This window comes from Phaseolus vulgaris, chromosome 9 (genome assembly GCF_051622355.1).
Source record: "Phaseolus vulgaris cultivar YP4 chromosome 9, ASM5162235v1, whole genome shotgun sequence".
NCBI classification, from domain to species: Eukaryota; Viridiplantae; Streptophyta; class Magnoliopsida; order Fabales; family Fabaceae; genus Phaseolus; species Phaseolus vulgaris.
In genome coordinates this window covers 2,296,025-2,314,101 of record NC_143506.1, presented here as the reverse complement: position 1 = coordinate 2,314,101, position 18,077 = coordinate 2,296,025, and the positions used below count along the sequence as shown (strand labels likewise).

The 18,077-nt window shown below is 33.0% G+C and overlaps 2 protein-coding genes across 2 annotated transcripts; both read right to left on the bottom strand.

Moving 5' to 3' along the window:
- Positions 1 to 5,390: 5,390 nt before the first annotated feature.
- LOC137821779 (ribosome-binding factor A family protein) lies at positions 5,391 to 7,323 on the bottom strand. The gene is made up of 4 exons (XM_068626531.2): positions 6,906 to 7,323; positions 6,649 to 6,822; positions 5,935 to 6,143; positions 5,391 to 5,723 (listed from the first exon to the last, which is right to left on the bottom strand). The coding sequence occupies exons 1-3, from the start codon at positions 7,233 to 7,235 to the stop codon at positions 6,003 to 6,005; spliced, it is 645 nt and encodes a 214-aa protein (XP_068482632.1). The 5' UTR covers positions 7,236 to 7,323; the 3' UTR covers positions 5,391 to 5,723; positions 5,935 to 6,002.
- A 9,607-nt stretch (positions 7,324 to 16,930) lies between these two features.
- LOC137820820 (auxin-responsive protein SAUR50) lies at positions 16,931 to 17,766 on the bottom strand. The gene has a single exon (XM_068625084.2). The coding sequence runs from the start codon at positions 17,617 to 17,619 to the stop codon at positions 17,305 to 17,307; it is 315 nt and encodes a 104-aa protein (XP_068481185.1). The 5' UTR covers positions 17,620 to 17,766; the 3' UTR covers positions 16,931 to 17,304.
- Between the last annotated feature and the right edge of the window lie 311 nt (positions 17,767 to 18,077).

Below are 18,077 nucleotides of genomic sequence, written 5' to 3'. Positions count from 1 at the left end.
AGGTTATAATATTACTAGATATCAATATATACACTACATTAATCTCATATCATATAAATAATCACATATAATATATATCAACCATAATCTCATATCGTATAAATAATCACATATAATATATATCAACCAGTGTATTATACATGTACATATGACTAATTTTGCATCTTTAGTTAATTACATTTGCTTATCTTATTTGATTTTTTTTATTACATTTGCTTATCTTATTTGTCTTTTTTTTTCTTTTGACATTATATATATATATATATATATATATATATATATTATATTCAATAATTTTGATTATATATATATATATGTTATATTCAATAATTTTGATGTTATAAATTTATATTCTATCGAGATTTGTTTATAGCAATAAACTTTATGAATCCAACAACATTTAAAATACAATTGTAGAACGATTACTGTACCAATTCTACTTGATTTTCATGATTCCAAAAGAAAAATACTAGAACTGAAATTAAATAAAAATTAAGCGATATTCTGTATTGGTTTTGGAGTAATTATTTAAGAACTGAATTAAAATATATTAAGTGTAAGTTAGTTCTCCTACTTGTTTCCTTTCTTCTATCTATTTGTCTAAATAGATGATATAAGTGAATCTATTCCCTGCCAGAGAATCTGCGATGATAATAAAAATCTGTGATAATAATAAGAAGTTTTTGATAAAGATGTTTTTGAATTTAGGCATAAAAGAGGAGAAGGAGACGCCAATGCCCTGTGGCCAAGAGAAATGGGTAACAAACATAAGGACGATAAAGGATAGACTTATTCCCATTTTCACTGTTAAGGAGACGTTTCACTCACCAATTTTGGAACATTATAAAAAGGTATTTTCAGATATTTTTTATTCTCACTTCTTCTTCTTCTATATCACTACAAACATATCATTTTTGTTAAATAAAAGATTTTAGTTAAATATCACTATGCAACTTGACATTCCAACTATGCTGACACATCAAGTAACAACAATCATTTGTCATCATATGAAAAAAAATTATTAAAAAAAGAAAAAAAAATACAAAAATATGTGGAAACTAGATCAAAACACATATGTTAACAAAAACGATATATAAGTAAACTATACTTATTCATAAAGAATTAGAAGAACAAACTAGATGATAGTCTATTATACCAATGAAAATATTCTCTATGAAAAAATCCTACACCTGAAGGTTTAAGTATTATTTGGGAATGCATTTCAAACTCTACCTTTTGGTATTATATTGCAATATTGTAAACATTTGATTGCATTATTATTATGTGGAATTTAAGAAGAATTAAACTTGATCCATTCTCAAAATAATTATTAGTTATAGATAATATTTTAATTTTTTTTAAATAACATTATTTTCACTTTTATTTCTCCATCCAACATTATTCTTTTGTTTTTATTTCCCCATCCAATTTCTTTTTTTCCCACGATTTCATTTTGTATTTTTGAAAAAAAACCCTCTTAGAATTTGGTTTATGGGGATGGTGTTTTTAGAAAAAAATTATTTATTTGTCTAGAGTGAATGGAAAAGAAAAAAAAAAGAATAAAAATAATTTTAAGAACCAATAAAATAAAATTAAAAAAATTAAGTAAAAAGTGTTTTGAAAATTTTAATTAAAATTAAATTTTAAATATTTATAAAATTGTAGTGAATTTAAATATTTATAAAATTGAAATAGAAGAAAAATTGAAATTTAAAAATAAAAATAAAATATATAAAAATTTATGAAGAAATATCAATACAGAATGAAATAAAATATGTTGTAGGTATTTTGATATAAGTAAATATTATGCGGTAAAATAAATGTAAAATTGTAACATTATTTTGTTTCTTTTGTATTTTTATAGTAAATTTGAATTGTGGAGAATAAATTATAATACATTTGTAAATATATTTTTATAATAAAATTCCGATAAAAAAATTATAATAAATTATAATGTTGGTACCAAATTAAATGTTGGTATTTTTTGTTTGTTAAAAAGATATCAAAATAAGTAATAGTAAAAATTAAATAAAATTGTTTGGATATTTTATAAAAAAAAATATTAACTGAATCGTTTAAAAATTATAAATGAAAATTAAGTTATTCATGGATGATATGTATGTAATAATAAAAAAAATTAAGTGAATAATTGTGGAGGAGTGATGTGACAATGTACATTATTGTCCTGTGTATCAATTTTTTCGCCCATTTTGTACCATTATTAACATTGTGAATTGTTGTTAATTATAGAAATGATGTAGTATATGTTGAATATATAAAAGAAAATAAATGAGAGATGATCATTCATTTAATATTTTTTTCAATGGAAGATTAAATAGTTTGTACGAAATAAAACATAATTAATAACAAGAAGTGGACGCTCCAGTACTGTTAAGACACGTTCTTTTTGTGTGTCCTGGTGTTTGACAATATGAACATTTTTTGGTTCGACCATGTTGTTCTCTTATGTCCATATTAGTCCTTATTCGACTTGACTTAAGCCTCCCCTTTGAGGTTCTTTTCATGTCGAGACTTGGGCATAGTATTTGACTAATGTATGCAGGTCAATGCTCTTCATTTCTGAGTTCACCAAATAGTCCTTCATAAACATGAAAGACCTGTTGCAATGTGTACACAAGTGAGATGTACCTAGAAAAATCGTGGTAAGTGTATTTGCATGAAGCAAACACATGGGAGCATGGTAGGTGTATGTTGTCTTTTTCCCATTCCCCAAGATGTTGATGGGTGGGTTCATTCAGATCTAGTGAGAAAGGATGTGGTGCTTCATGGGACAATAGAATAGTTGTGATAGGTGGTAATATGAAGGTTGAACTTCTTGTGATTGTTCAAAATGAATGTTTAGTGAAGGAGAGGAGTGTGTAGGTTAACATTGTGTTGATGAAGATGCAAACCTCTCAAATGTGACGTACACTTCGGGTCCGATTTGTAATTGAATGGAGTCGTAGATGACAAAGAACGCCTCAACATCATCATCCTCGGCATCTCGATGGCGGTGTAATGACTTAGTCTAGTCGAGTAGCGAAAGTGACATGTTGCGACCCTTTTTTCTGCTTCCCTATGCAGTTTTTTTAGGATGTCTTCTTTCATTCTTTGTAGGATCATTCCCCTTTTGATAGCAACAACTTTTGGTGTCATAAAACTGAATGTACATCATTCAATGAGATATTCTTTCATTGATCTATTATAGTGAACAATGACATATAATGAAGTCATTTGTTGACAACAAACAAAATGTTGGGTGTGTAATAGAAAAGAAAAGATGGAGAAATGAAAGATGTTAGGAGTGACATACTTATTTAATATAGCCTAAAAAATGAAATAAATTAATTAAAAAAAACTAAAAAGTAATAAATAAAAAATAAAAAAAATCTAATATTCAGCATATCATTTTCTTATTTTATTGTATCGCCTTATATCTCTTATCTTTATCTTGTTTTGATTTGTTTATACTTTTTGTCTTTATCTTATTTTGTTTTGCCTTTATTTTATATCTTTTTTGTTTTTAATTATTTTTTTTCTGTCATTCTTTATTTATTTATGTTTTTGTTTTTATTTTTATTGTTGCTGTTTTTATTTTCTATATTTATTTATTTTTACATTTTTTTTCTTCTCATTTTTAAGCATTACGTGTAACATTTGCATTAGTTTTTTTTAAGGATTTTGCATTTAGGGTAGACACTTCAGTTGCTACTCTTTGATTTTTTTTAAAATTGAAAGTAATTCAAGGAAGACTTGGTTAGGAAAGACTTGGTTTTTAAGTTTGTCCACACGTGACTCACCTCTCTTTCCTGGGAGTTTACATGGAATGTTACATGGCCAATTCAATATATTTCTTATCAGTGCCACAATTACTAAATGATCCACGCACACAACAAAAACCACCATCGCATCCCACATTCCTAGTTGCAACTAATTACAACAATGAATAATAAGATCCTTATCGACATTCATTTGCAATTGCAACAAATTATTATCAGTCACAACAAGAACCTTACTGACATTGTTATTAATAAACAACTTCAATTTCTCATTTCAATATTATTTTTGTCCATTACTAATTAATACTAATTGACTTTGAATTTTTTATAATTATGTACTGTATTTTTTACTTGAAATTAACATGATTACATCATCAATAATAATAAAAATAAATACTAGTTTATGTTTATAGATTCAACTTTTATATTGTTGTAGGGTTTAATTTTTTATTTTCTTCATTCTTACAAAAAAATAAATTTTAAACTAAACATTTTTAATTTATTACTTTTTATTTTTATTTTGTAAAAACTCATTTCTCTCTTTAATAATTTTATTTCTAACTATTTTAAACATTAAAAATATTTTTTTTACAACCAATACATTTATTTTTTTAATGCATCCAAAATTAAAATTTCATTTTTTAAATTTATTAATTCCTTTTTGCTTTTTATTTTATTTTATTGGTTTTTAAATTTATTTTTATTCTATTTTATATTTTTTTTTCTTTGCATTCACTCTAGACAAAGAAATAAAAAATTCTAAAAACACCAGCTTTAGAAACCAAATTCTAAAAGGTTTTTTCTTTTGAAAATACAAAATGAAACCATGAAAAGAAACGATACTAGATAGGGAAATTAAAACATAAAGGGTGTTAGATAGAGAAATAAAAACTAAGAGTGCTAATACTAGATGGAGAAATAAAAGTGAAAATAGTATCATCTAAGAAAAAAAAATCTAATATTTCATATGAAAAATATGGTTATTAAAAAAAATGTTAAATTGCATTTTTCTTCTTTCTTTTTTATTGCAATAATAATGCCATGATGTCACTTCTGCAATAACATCTATATAGACGTGAGTCTATGTGGTGAATGGATTGAACCAAGTTAAAACAACGATGGTGATTGTGTGTCCTGTGTTTATAAACCATAAAGCCCGTAAAGACTTAGTTTCAATCAAAATATTCTTGAAACCCTTGAGATAGTCACTTTCAACCACGACATTCTTCATTTGGAAGCAAGAGAACAAACTAGTATAACAGGCAGGACCAAGATGAAGGACTGTGCTGTGATCGAGTTCAACATGAGAGCTTTATTAACACGTTTTGAAATTTCAGCTGCATTCTTAAATAGTTTGTCTTGAGAACAATTTACTGAAAATCGTGCAATAGCAAGTCAAGCGTTCGTTAACAACAAATATTTTCAAAATTTCTTTCGTTCAAAGGATACTAGGAGAGTATGCCTTCTAACCTGCAAGTTTTGTGGATGAATGAAAATGAAAAGTAAAGGCATCTAACCATGGTATATTCTGGATGAAAGCATCCCAGTGGAAAGTGACTAGTGGCAAACGTAGGAACGTGGGAAAACCCACAAAATTGAACGAAGTCCATGTAAAAAGAAAGAAACGGCAAAAAACTACCAAATTCACATGTACATGGATCTAGCTGAGTGTAATTTGTTGAAGACACCTAAATTTGGATAGCAATAGCAAACATTATAGATTCCACTTGCAGGAATAAGTAAAGCAAGAAAAAAAAATTTATACAGCAAGTTCTCTTGTATACTGACATACTGGGTTAAGTGATATATGGGGAGAAAACCCAAAACCCAAAATTCGGTCTACATCACTTCGAGGTTGACAATGCAAGGTCTTTGTATTCCGATGATATTGCACTTGAGAACACTAGAACAGCATGTTTCCACCTAACATAGTGTTTCCGAGCACTGCACAAAAGTAATCCATTTGTTAACTGAATGAAGTTAAACAATTTTAGGGATATAAAATATAAAGTATATGTACGTATCTTTGACAAAAACCTAGAAGAAAGCTTGAGACTGACTATTTTTCTTCGATTCAGTGCTTAAAAGTTAAAACATCCCTCATAGTAGGATTGTCTAAAGTACAGCAGCTTGACATATGTTAATTAAAACATACCTATCAAGATTGAAAGATCTGTCCATATCAAACAGGCACAGTGACAGTACTGATGCATTGGGAGGCATCTATTCCACATAAATGACACCTTCTTCAGGATCTTCCCCATCCCAATTATCGTCATCCTCATTTTTTGATGAGTCCAGCTGCTCCTTGTTTTGACTCCCTGAACTCTTCTCATTCTTTATTTTATCTAATATTGCAATCACCTGTGAATTAAAGTGTTGTGGATGCACCGGATTAGTTAAAGCTCACAGGCTCACAGCACATTCAATATAAGAGTGGCCTACAATTTGCTAAGATTTGGAAAAAGAGTGACATGCACATGAACATGAACTACCAAAGGATGCCTCATTGAAGATATTTAAATTCGTCCCAGAATTATGAGACGCTCAATTCCACCATGAGATACAAAAATGTAGATTTAGGGACAACCCCCCCCAAAAAAAAAGCCAAAAATGCAAAGTGAACGAGAGTATGAGCATGATGCACCAGTTTATGCACACTTCAGATTGCTGTATAAACCATGTAAAGAAAAGTAGAATGAAAATAATCAGATACCGGTTCAAGTGGCAACCATAAGGTACTGGTTTTGGATTATTCAGGGACCAATAAACAACCTTAACGGACGTAAGAAAAATGTGGGTGTCGATAAAGGAAAACTAAAGAATGTTGCAATTGTTCAGACAGAAACACACAAGTAAGCAAGCATACCCTGCTTCCTTTCTCAAAAGAATCATCCTCTAGAAACCGTATCTCGGGAGTTAAGCGCAACTTCATACGCTTCCCCAATTCACTGCGAACATATTTAGCCTTTGACTTCAAGCCAGCTATGGCTACTTCTCTCCCTCTTTCATCCCCAAAAACAGAGACAAAGACCTTAACAACCTACATATGTGTTTGCCGAGTAAGGAAAGCATTTAATAGCGGTTAAGGAATTGAAGAGAGAGGGAGAGAGAAAGGGAAGATGCCTGCAGGTCACCGGAGACTTGGACATCAGTGATGGTGGTGAGAGAAGAGAGGTAACGGTCGGCTCCTAAGGAAGTTTCTGGAAGAATAGCATACTGCAACACTTTGTCGGTGAGGAGCATATCAGAGAGCTCTCTCCTTATTTGCTTGGCCACCATTTGGACTCTTCTGGGATTGGCCATACACCTTATTCTGGAACCAACCACCGCCTTCTCTCTCACAATTCGCATTGGGGTCATCCTCACCGTCACTGTGCCTGCGCCGGGGAAGTGATGGCGCCAAGGATAAGGATTCAGACAGGGACATGATGCAACCAGTGCGGGGTGAAGCATTGCTATCAGTAGTACTCTACACTTTCAAGATCAGATGCAGAGGTACCAACCAAAGCAAGACACCACATGTTTTTCAACCTCTCAACCCGGCCCAATACAAAGCCCATCATAAGCCTTACCCAATTCATTTATCTCTTACATCAATACACTTTGCCAATTGCTTCCTGATGATTTTGAGTTTATAAAATTGTCCTTTATTTTCAAATTGAAAATTTGGAATTAAAAAATATATTATGAAAATAAATTCAGAATAGATTTTTTCATTCTAAAAATAAAATTGGTAAACCAAAATCTCATCCCATAAAAACGTATTTTGAAAGAAAAATTTGGAAATGTATTTTCGATAAAATACTCCAAAAATATATTCTAAATTCCAGAAAAATATTTTGAAAATCTAAATCTAAAAATGTATTCAAGAATACAAAATCTAGAATCTATGTTGAACCGTATTGTTTAAAAACTTAAAAAGATATTTTTATCCTTTCACATAACATTAGATGCTGGTTAAAAGATGGAAAACTAGTTTCATAAAAAAAACTTGGGCTGATTCTCCCTGCACCCACCCGATGGTAGATAGGAAAAGACTAAACTGTCTTTAATGAATTTGGCATTAGGTTAAGTGAGAGATGTGCACCTAATGCAATGCACCCAACCCGCAACCGAAGTGAGAGATCTACACCCAAGTCTTCCTCTTTGTTTTCGCAGTGAACCCGCAACCGTCAACCACCTTTGTACCGTTCGATTTCGCCGACATAGCAATAGTCGCCACGGCTAAGGACTTCACACTTTTCCTCTGAAGGAGCCCTTGAACGGAGAGGAACCCAGGAGCGAACGTCGGAGAAGACAGGGTAAGTGACTTCCGTATAATTTTATTCAGAATTGTAGTTTGTGTCTTCCGAATAAATTTATGCGAAATTATAGTTTGTGCCTTTCAGATATTTTTGTGCGGAAGTCATATTTGACTTGTGGGTATTTTTATCCAATATTTGTTATTGTTCTGCGGATGGTTTCGTCTGGAAGTTTTGTGAATGAATTTCAGATATTAATATCCGTATTTGTGTTAGGTAGTTAGGGTAGTTCGCAATATGTTATTTTTGGTTTGTTCTTTTATACTATCTGTGTTCCATTGTAATTTTGGATTAAATGTTATTTTTATGAAAAGTAAGATGGTGAGGACTAGAGGTGGAGGAAGTTCTAATTTGGACCGTGTGCGACCAACTGCATCGGTGAGAAGAAGACCGGGTGGTCCTAGTACTTCAGTTCCAAATGAACACTTTGAAGATTATATTAAAGAAGAAGAACTTGAAATTGATGATGAAGGCTATCCATGAGGGCTAGTGGATAAGTCGTTACTCATTAATTATGAACATCATGTAGCCAGACAGTTATGGGATGGTTTGGTAAGTAATGCAAATTAATTTCTTGTATTTGGTATGTATATATTTATTGATGATATATGTTGATTATTGTAGGATCGTGGTGAGCTGAAAGTCGTTTCACATGGGAGGAAGATAAATAAGTTAGGAGCACCTCATGAGCGCATAGAGGCTGTTGTAGAAATGTCTGCTTCATGCTAGTTATGAGATTTTAGACCGATGGTTGTTGTGTGTTTTTGTAGAGAGGTGGCGTGCAAAGACTAACAACTTTCATTTACTGGTTGGGGAGATGACCATCACTCTTGATGATGTGTCAAATTTGTTGCATTTACCCATTATCGGTCAATTTTATACGTAGGAAGCCTTAGATGCAGATTCAGTGATTGATTTATTGGTACAAGCTCTCCGTGTTGATCATGGAGATGCATCTGAAGAAACAAGATACTGTCGGGGAGCTCATGTGCGCCTGAGTTGGTTAAGAGATGTGTACGAAGACACATGCTTAAGGACGCAGTGGACTGTGGCTGCCAGAGCTTACTTACTTCACCTTGTCGGTTGCACTATCTTTGCCGAAAAGAGTGCTACATCAATTAGTGTGTTTTATCTTGGATTTTTTGTTGATTTGAGGTTGACTGGGGGATATTTTTGGGCGGGAGCTGCATTAACTCACATGTATGAGCAACTAGGAGATTGTAGTTATGCAAACATTAAGCAACTAGTTGGTTATGCGACATTGTTGCAGGAGTGGATTTATGAGCACTTCCCATCTATAGGGATGAGACGTATGCAACCACTGTATTCTGAAGACCAATCTCGGTGTAGGATGTATGATGCAGGAAAAGGTACTTCAGTTGTTGTTTTTAGATACATTGACACCAACTTCGATTCGGTTTTTTTCATATGACAAGCACAGGGAAGACGTTCATTCGAGTGAATTTCCTTATTCTCTGGTTATTTGAGGGTTGGAAATTGGACACAATTGCACATGCCAGAACGTGTTCTGCGTTAGTATGGATATACACAGATCATCCCTCGCAACCCATCTTTACTTAGACATGGTGATCCGAATACAAATGAAATCGACCGCTGATGGTTACATTATGTTGATTATGTCATAAATGATATGGTCAGAGCACCTTATCCTGACACTTGCATTGAAGAGTTCATGTCTTGGTTTAGATCTGTATCACATCCATATGTGATTAATGCGAAGGATGATGAGCGTCCTCCATTGGTACCCTCAGATGCACGTGGCCACGGAGCACATCCCGAGGAGTCACATCCCGAACATATTGCTCTGGTATGCTTGTAACTTTATTAACGTATTAATTTGTGTTATCTTTTTCTAATACTATGACATTCATGCTTGTAGGGTATTTGTCGTATTACACAGATATTGCAACAATTACTTAATCATAGTGATGTCGTGGAGGGCAGCCCTGTTTGGGAAGGCATACAAGCAGCCATTATGTTAGCACGATGAGTGACTGATGATAGAGTTGCATATGTTAGGAGACATTCACGTAGGAATGATTGAGCATGTATTAGGGATAATGTATTAGGATTCCTTTTTATGTAATATTTTTATCCATGACGATGTATTTGAACCTTATTTATATTATTGAATGTGGATTTTAGTATTGTTATTTACAATGGTTTGGGATATTAGGTTATGAGCATTTAAAAAAAAATCATGTACTGCTTTTATCTATAATAATTGCCTTTCGAAAAACACTTATATCTTTCAGATATTACCATCCATAGGTACCTACTAGACTTCTGGATTTTTCCATCCATAAGCAGCTCTATGACTTTCAGATTTTTTTATCCATAAGCACCAATATTGGGTTCTGGATAAATCCATCCATAGGCACCAATATGAGTTTCGGATAATTCTATCCATAAACACAACAATGTGTTCCAGATATTGTCATCCGTAGTCACGTTTATAGCTTCCAAAGACGCATATCCGTAACTATCTAATGTTTTGCGAATTTTCTCATCCCTAGCCACCATTGTGTGTATAGGATACATACTTAAGTGCGCATAAATGCATCACAAATGTAGTCAATACATATATTAAAAGATCCTAAACATCTTAAAACAAAAACATTAGTTATCTATTACAAATGTTAAGATTAGAAATGTTGTCTAATGGACATTATTTGTGTATAAACTTGCATCCGGTTAGTGTAGTATGTTGACCAAGATTGGGCTGTAGGATAACAATGTGATGCCCACAATATATTTGTAGGTGGAATAGGACAACCATCTTTCAGCTTCACCTATAAAAGTAATAAATATAAGTTACATAAGTTTTAAGTTAACACTATTAGTAACCTTAAACTGATGTCCGACCACATGCAGACTCTTTTGGAATGAAGCTTTGATTGCATTATGTTGTAAAATAATCATTTTATTGACCGAATCCCAACAGAAACATAAATCCCCCCATGGAATTTTGAAGAATTCTCTTTAGGGTCCAGTATGCCGCTTTAACCCTGTTACTTGTTGTGTTTCCTAAGTGTATTACCTTATCTGTCCATGCCTTCACAAAATTTTCTTTGTGTGGACATAACCATGTATCCATCACATAATCAACAAATATAGGCCATGGAGAATAAACAACTTGAAGAGCGTTGACACGATCTTCAAAGGCCTCAACAATATCACAATCCACAACAAATCCCCAAGCTTGCATTACTTTATCCCAAGACTCCCTTGGATGCACCAACATTTTATATTTTGCTTTCACATTTTTATCAATGTGAAATCGACAGAACAAATTATAAGCTTCAGGAAATACGATTCTCACTGCATTCATTAAGGCAATATCTCTATCACATACTACCACCCTAGGGTATGAATCAATTCTAAAAAACAACCCTTTAAGTCTATCAAGGGCCCACAAAAAAATGTTTTCCTTTTCTGCTGCTAGTAAACAAAATGCAACGGAAAAAGTCAAATAAGTTGATGTAATCCCAACAACCTCAAGTAAAGGCATCTTATACTTGTTTGTTTTGTACGTACTATCCATCAATATGACAATATTAAACGAGTTCACTAGCTTTACTAAATCTGGGTGTGTCCAAAATATATCCTGCACAACATTCGACACCTCTTCACACCTACACCAATGAACGTACATGTCTCGCTCCAGTAACAACATGAACTATTGAATTTCTGTTCTATGACCTCGTTGTGATCTTCGGTGAACACACATTGCATTATAAACTTGCTTTATCGTCATCAAATTCTTCTCATTTCTCTCTTTCATGGTTAGTAGAATATTTCTTGCCTTCACTGAAGTTTTAGTCATATCCTCAACCATAACATTTTCCTCTACACTTAACCTTCCAGCATACGGATGGCCCACCATTGTCTCTGCCAAATCATGATTGTGAGAACCACAAATTAATTCAACCATCCACCCTTGACCACCTCTGACTGGTTTGCCTCGCAATGTGAAAGGACACTCACACTTCCTACTTCCCGTTCTACTTATATCTACGTCTTTTTTTATACCGTATGTATTTACCTCCTCTCTCACAACCTAATAATACGTATGTCATCTTTCCTTGTTGGCCCGTCCATGTATCCGACCTTAATATAACAATAACAAACCCATAACTATAGCCAACACTTCTCACCCACTCTAACAGCTCATCTTGATCACGAAATACCTACAATAACATATGCCAAATTTTAAAATCATTCATAAACAATAACATTAAAAAACCCCAACATTTACCTTACCTCATTTGTAGTAAATGCCTCACTACAATTATATGCCCTATGTTCATTATCTAATGCATTGTAAGTTATTAACTGCTCCAGATCAACATCGTCTAATCCATCCCACACATCAATCTCCCCTGAAATTCCCATGTATGAGTCCTGTGTATCCATTCACAATGCTGAAAAAAAAAATTACTTAGCTCGCGGATACAAAAATCCATAAGTCAAAACATACACTTCCGCATTCGCACATCCGGAACACAGTAAACTATTCCAGATATGGACATCCATAATTCAAAAAACAACTCCGGATACGTAAATCCAGAATACAAAACACAATTTCGAATAATTCTATCCGTAATGCATTTCTATACTACAGACATAGGCATTCGGGACCTTCAACTGCAAATGTTACTGACTTACGAATGTTTATATCCAGAGTGTTTAACAATGACTTCCGGACGCTTGCATTTGCAATAAAAGTAGGCTTCTGGATATCGGTATCCATCACCACCTCAGCTCGAAGAAAATGAGAATAAAAAAGCTTAAATGTCTTTTTACCTCACAACAATGTCAACCAGCAGAATTTACAGTGCAAACGGCTCATCCACCACCGTAAAACCACCTCCTATGCAACTCAAACCATCACCAAAGAGGAAAACCAACTTTCTCTACATCCTTCACAGCTTTCAAAATAAAAGATGGATTTTAAAAACTTTGTCCTCAATTGATCGGGTGGCCCAATTTGCCAAGGCCCTGACCTTGTTGGGGGCAAAATATGGATAGACTTTGTTGTTGTTGACTGATCCAGTTAGGATGGACCAAAAACAGAATAATCTTTTTTTTATCAGAAAAAAACTGAATAATCTTAACGTCAAAGTTGATTAATCGTCAATTTGCTATTCAAATGAATAATTTTGCATTTTTATTTCGAGTTATAATATATAAAAAAGTATATTATTTCATACAATCATCTCACAAATGTTTTATTAAATAATTTAATTAAATATTTTATTGTTAAAAAATTGTTAAGTGATTATTTATCAAAAAATTTATCGAAAAATACTTTTTATTGTAGATACCCAAACACTTAAAAATTAAACGCAAGAAGTAAATTGATAATGTTAGAAAATTTGAGTATGACGGAAATGCGTAATAAGTATGTATAGAAATGAAATGGGGCCAGGTCACGTGGGCGCATTTGATATGCTCCATTACTCTCCTTCTCTCTGGGCCCCATCTCACGTGCTCCTCTCTTCCCTTCCCCTTCCCTACTCTAACTCTCCTCTCACCTTAACCCTATCATCAACATATTCATCTTTCATCTTCCTATATACACTTTCACATTTTCTTCAACATTTTTTCACAATCTTCAATTACTATGCTACAAATTCAACTCCTTTTCATCACTTTTTTTTTTTTTTTCTCCTCTTCATCTCTTTCAACTAACATCTTCACAGGTTATATAACCAATTAACGGTAGGTCCAGAGAAAGGGACTCCAAAGTGCTTTATGTTAATTCATAACTCATCACTTTTTGTTATGCTACATGAGTTGATAATGGTACGGCAAGAATCACCATCTTGGAACGCCTAATTATTGAGTATAATTATTGTTGTTACTTTCTTTTTTTGCGATGCACGTTCAACCATTATTTGATTCCTCTAACATTATTGACGTCCAAGGTAATTAAGCATCTGGTTACCACAATTTCACTGTGAAAAGAACAGAGGACATTAACACACAAATACACTTATTTTTTACCATAATTGATGTTTTAGACTAAGATGGCGGAAACCTTTGTCAGGAATAGAGGGCAACATGGTTTTCGACCAAATCTTATACTTAGCAAAGACAAAAACATTATATATGGATATATACGAAACCTTTTTCATTTATGGGGAGAACACATAGGGACTCCACTTAATAACTTTATAACTAATTATAATGTATTTAATAACAAATGTTAAGTTTTGAAGTACGAAGATTGGGATATAAAGCATGAAAGCAACGCAAGAGACTTTTCTTTTGACACAGAATGATACATAGCATTAAGAGTCTGATTTTGAACGTAAAGGGTGGTGTAGTTTGAATGGTAACATATAGAATAGACCAAGAAGGGGTCTTTCCAGGAAATAGGGCAGAACATGGGTGGGGCACTTTGGGACAAAATTCCAATATGCAAATTCCCAACTGATGTAGATGTAGATGCAGATCACAAATATTCTTCCCAGTACGTCCAACAAAACTACTCATATCCCAAAGTATTTACAATCTGTAAAAACTAAAGAGATAGATGGTAACACTTTCTTTTTGAATCATTCTCTTTTAGTGGGTCAATTTTTTCAACTAGTAAGACAAAATACTGGAAAAAGGGTTTCAGAAAAATACTATGAACCCATCAGAAAAATCTGTTAAAAGTTGTCATGTTTGGAAACTCCCAATTGAACTACAATTTTTGAAATCCAACCCTCATAAATATGTGCTTAACCATGCGTTAATGAGAAGAGAAAGGAACAAGGGAGAATGATGCGTGAATTTATTTTTTATTGACTGAAAGGAAAAATGAAATTGGGTGTTGGAGAAGAGAAGAGAAGATATTGTTTTGGAGCAGAGGGAGTTTGGTGAGGCAGTTAAAGAATAGTTGTGAATGGCAGAATCTCTTTGTGGCTGAAAGGAAAAGAAAGAAAGAGAAGCATTAATTAATAATGAAGATAGGACCATTAAGAAGAGGCAGCTTTTTGTTTCTGAACTGGTCCTTCTCTGCGAAAGGAAAGGGCAGTTCCTTTCAAACTTTGTTTTCATGCAACTGCCTTTCCCTTTAATTAGTGCCAATGATGATTTGTGGAGTGTGCTGCCACTGAACCTCATTGTTAGAAAACCTCTCTTCCCTCCTATCTCAAAAAGCACCAAAATTTAGAACTTAATACAAATAATTTTAGAAAAAAAAAACTAATTACTATATTAATTAAATTAAATATTATTTTATGCCTTAAAAAATTATTGATATTTAAAACTTTTTTAACGGATGTTGGGATTTAGAGAACGATTGTTCTGCTTCTCCCTTCGTCTTGTCGTACAAGCTGGGAAGGTACCTTCTAGAAGACACTCCGACGATCAAGTCAGTTAGGATGTCGACACTTGACTGTCAGAGTACCGTAGATAATGACATACCTGATTCTTGGAATCTGCGTTATTTATATTACCTTAATAGACCTTCGTTAGTGGACCGGATTAGGAGGTTAATCTCTGTTTATGGTTGTGCTAAATAGCACTCATGGCTCGTTGTCATGGATCGATCGCCGTCGCATGACCTTCTTATCGTGGTCGAGTGATTTGAGTTTCTGACTAATAATTTATATTATTAACAAAAAATATAAATTAATTTTTAAATTAATATATAATTAGTTATCAACTTTAAAGTATAATATTAAGATAAATTTTTAAATAAAATATAGAAAGTTATAAGAAATAAGAAAATAAATATTTAAGTGTCACTAATGTAGAGCATACAAAAGACATATTAAATGAGCAAGTTTCGGTGAGTTTAATAATATGAAGCTTTAAATAATAGACAGAAGTAAAGTAAAGGATTTGTTTTCTTCTAAAAGTTAAATTTTATTTCTTTGTTTCGAGTAGATTTATGGGTATGTATGGTATGTATACAGAAATATATTATTGTTTAGAAGTGATTTTATTTCTGAAGATGGGAAGAGAGGATCGAATAAAAGAAAAAGAAAAGTTAAAGAAACTTAGACATAAAATTATTAGAAAAACATAAAAATGAAGGTATCAAACTAATAAAAATAAAAATTTAAGCAAAATAAAATACATAATTATATTTTTAACATAATTCATTATATTACAAATACATATATATATATATATATATTTGTAATATATATATATATATATATATATATATATATATATATATTTGTAATACAAACAATCTCAAATTTCAGTTTATTTTTTCAATCTCTTCTCCACCCAAAGCATAAGTAAAAGTAATATGATTTTATATTGGTTTTTCTTGGAGCGTGGACATATTCTTCCTTAATATGGTATCATACTATGTGGGACTATGTGGGGCATTCTATCTCCTTTTTTACTTTATAGTTAGCCCAGATATCCGTACACTCAAGTACACCACCACGTTCTCTCACAACTATTCCTCCTTTTCCTTAACTTTCAACAAACAAAATAAGAAAACATATCTTTATTTTTCTCTTTCATCTTTACTCCTATGCCTCTATATTATTTTAACAACATTTATTATAAACGATTTTTAAATTTTTCATACTCTGATCTAATCACCTATAATTTTTATAATAACCATGTTTATAATAATTTTACTCACCTGACTCTGCAACTTTCTTTTGTACTTTGTGTGCAAGGAGATAAAATAAAACCTTTTTCTAATTACGTTTATGAATGATTCCTTTTTATGTTGGATACAATATGAAGTACACAGATTTGTCGATTTCTGTCCAGGAACAAATCCTAATACCGTAAGATTTTTTTTCACAGGCCGCGCGAGAGAGAGAAACAGAGAGAGAGAGAAACAGAGAGAGGTATCCGTGACATGAAACTTTGGAGATTCCATTTGAAAAAACTAAATTCTCTCACAGGGCATACATAGTATAGAACCTCTGCGAGGAAAATGTCATCAACAACAAACCCTTTATACAATTTTCACCCCTAGAAATTCCTCATGGGGACAAAAGTTAGAGTCACGTGATGAACATCTAAAAACCCAAATGGGGTTGGCTGTTCAAAAGCAGAAGAAAAAAAGAATGGGACAAAAAAAACAGATCGACCGAGTCGAGCATGAGAAACACAATGCATATGAGAAGAGAGATCGATGGGTTAAAAAAAGAGAAGCAGAAGAAGCTTCATCTTGGCCACCTTCGATCTTTCTTCCTGAAGCAATTGAGCAGAGCGTAGAGAATTGATCATCGTAGCATGGATGTTAGAGAGCGGAAAACAACTTCTTGGCAGGGAATAGTGAGTCCCATATCGTGATCGAAGCCAAACTCTTCCTCAGCTTGTCGAAGGAGGGACTGAAACTGGGGGTGAGTCAAAAAGGAGATGGGCACAATGTATCTACTTCTGTTTTCTCCAACGTAGACAGCGAAATGGCCTTTGGGAACATCCAGAGGAAGAGCATCATCGTGGTCGTAGTCGTTCTTCTTTCCCAAGCTGGAACATCTCTTCAGGATTTGCTTCAGGACTTTGGTTTGAGAAGTCTTTGCTTTTCTAATGGCCATGTTTTGAGAGAGAGAGAGAGATGGAAGTTGATGTTGTTGATGATGATGATGATGATGATGATGGAGGTAGTGGATGGTGGAAGAAGGGGAAGGGGTGTATTTATGAAGAGAAAGAGAGAGAGAGAGGGTAGGGGCAGAGTGTGGGGGCAAAGGGTGGGGCAAAGTGTAGGGCACGGGTGTTTTGGGGTATGTGTATTTGTGTATAGACATGGTGGGAACCAAACCACTGTCCTTCACTGTTCTATGTTGGTCCTCCCAATGCCAACGTTGACATGGACCCTAGCTCTATCCCCATTACATTATAACACCCTCATCCACTTATAAAATCAAATCACTCACATTTTCTAAAAATTACTTTTATTTCACTTTCATCTCCAACATTATTTAAAGTGTTTCGTTTTTTTTTTAAAGTTTAAATGTTATTAACTACGACGCTCGACGTATTCGTGTCGAATACA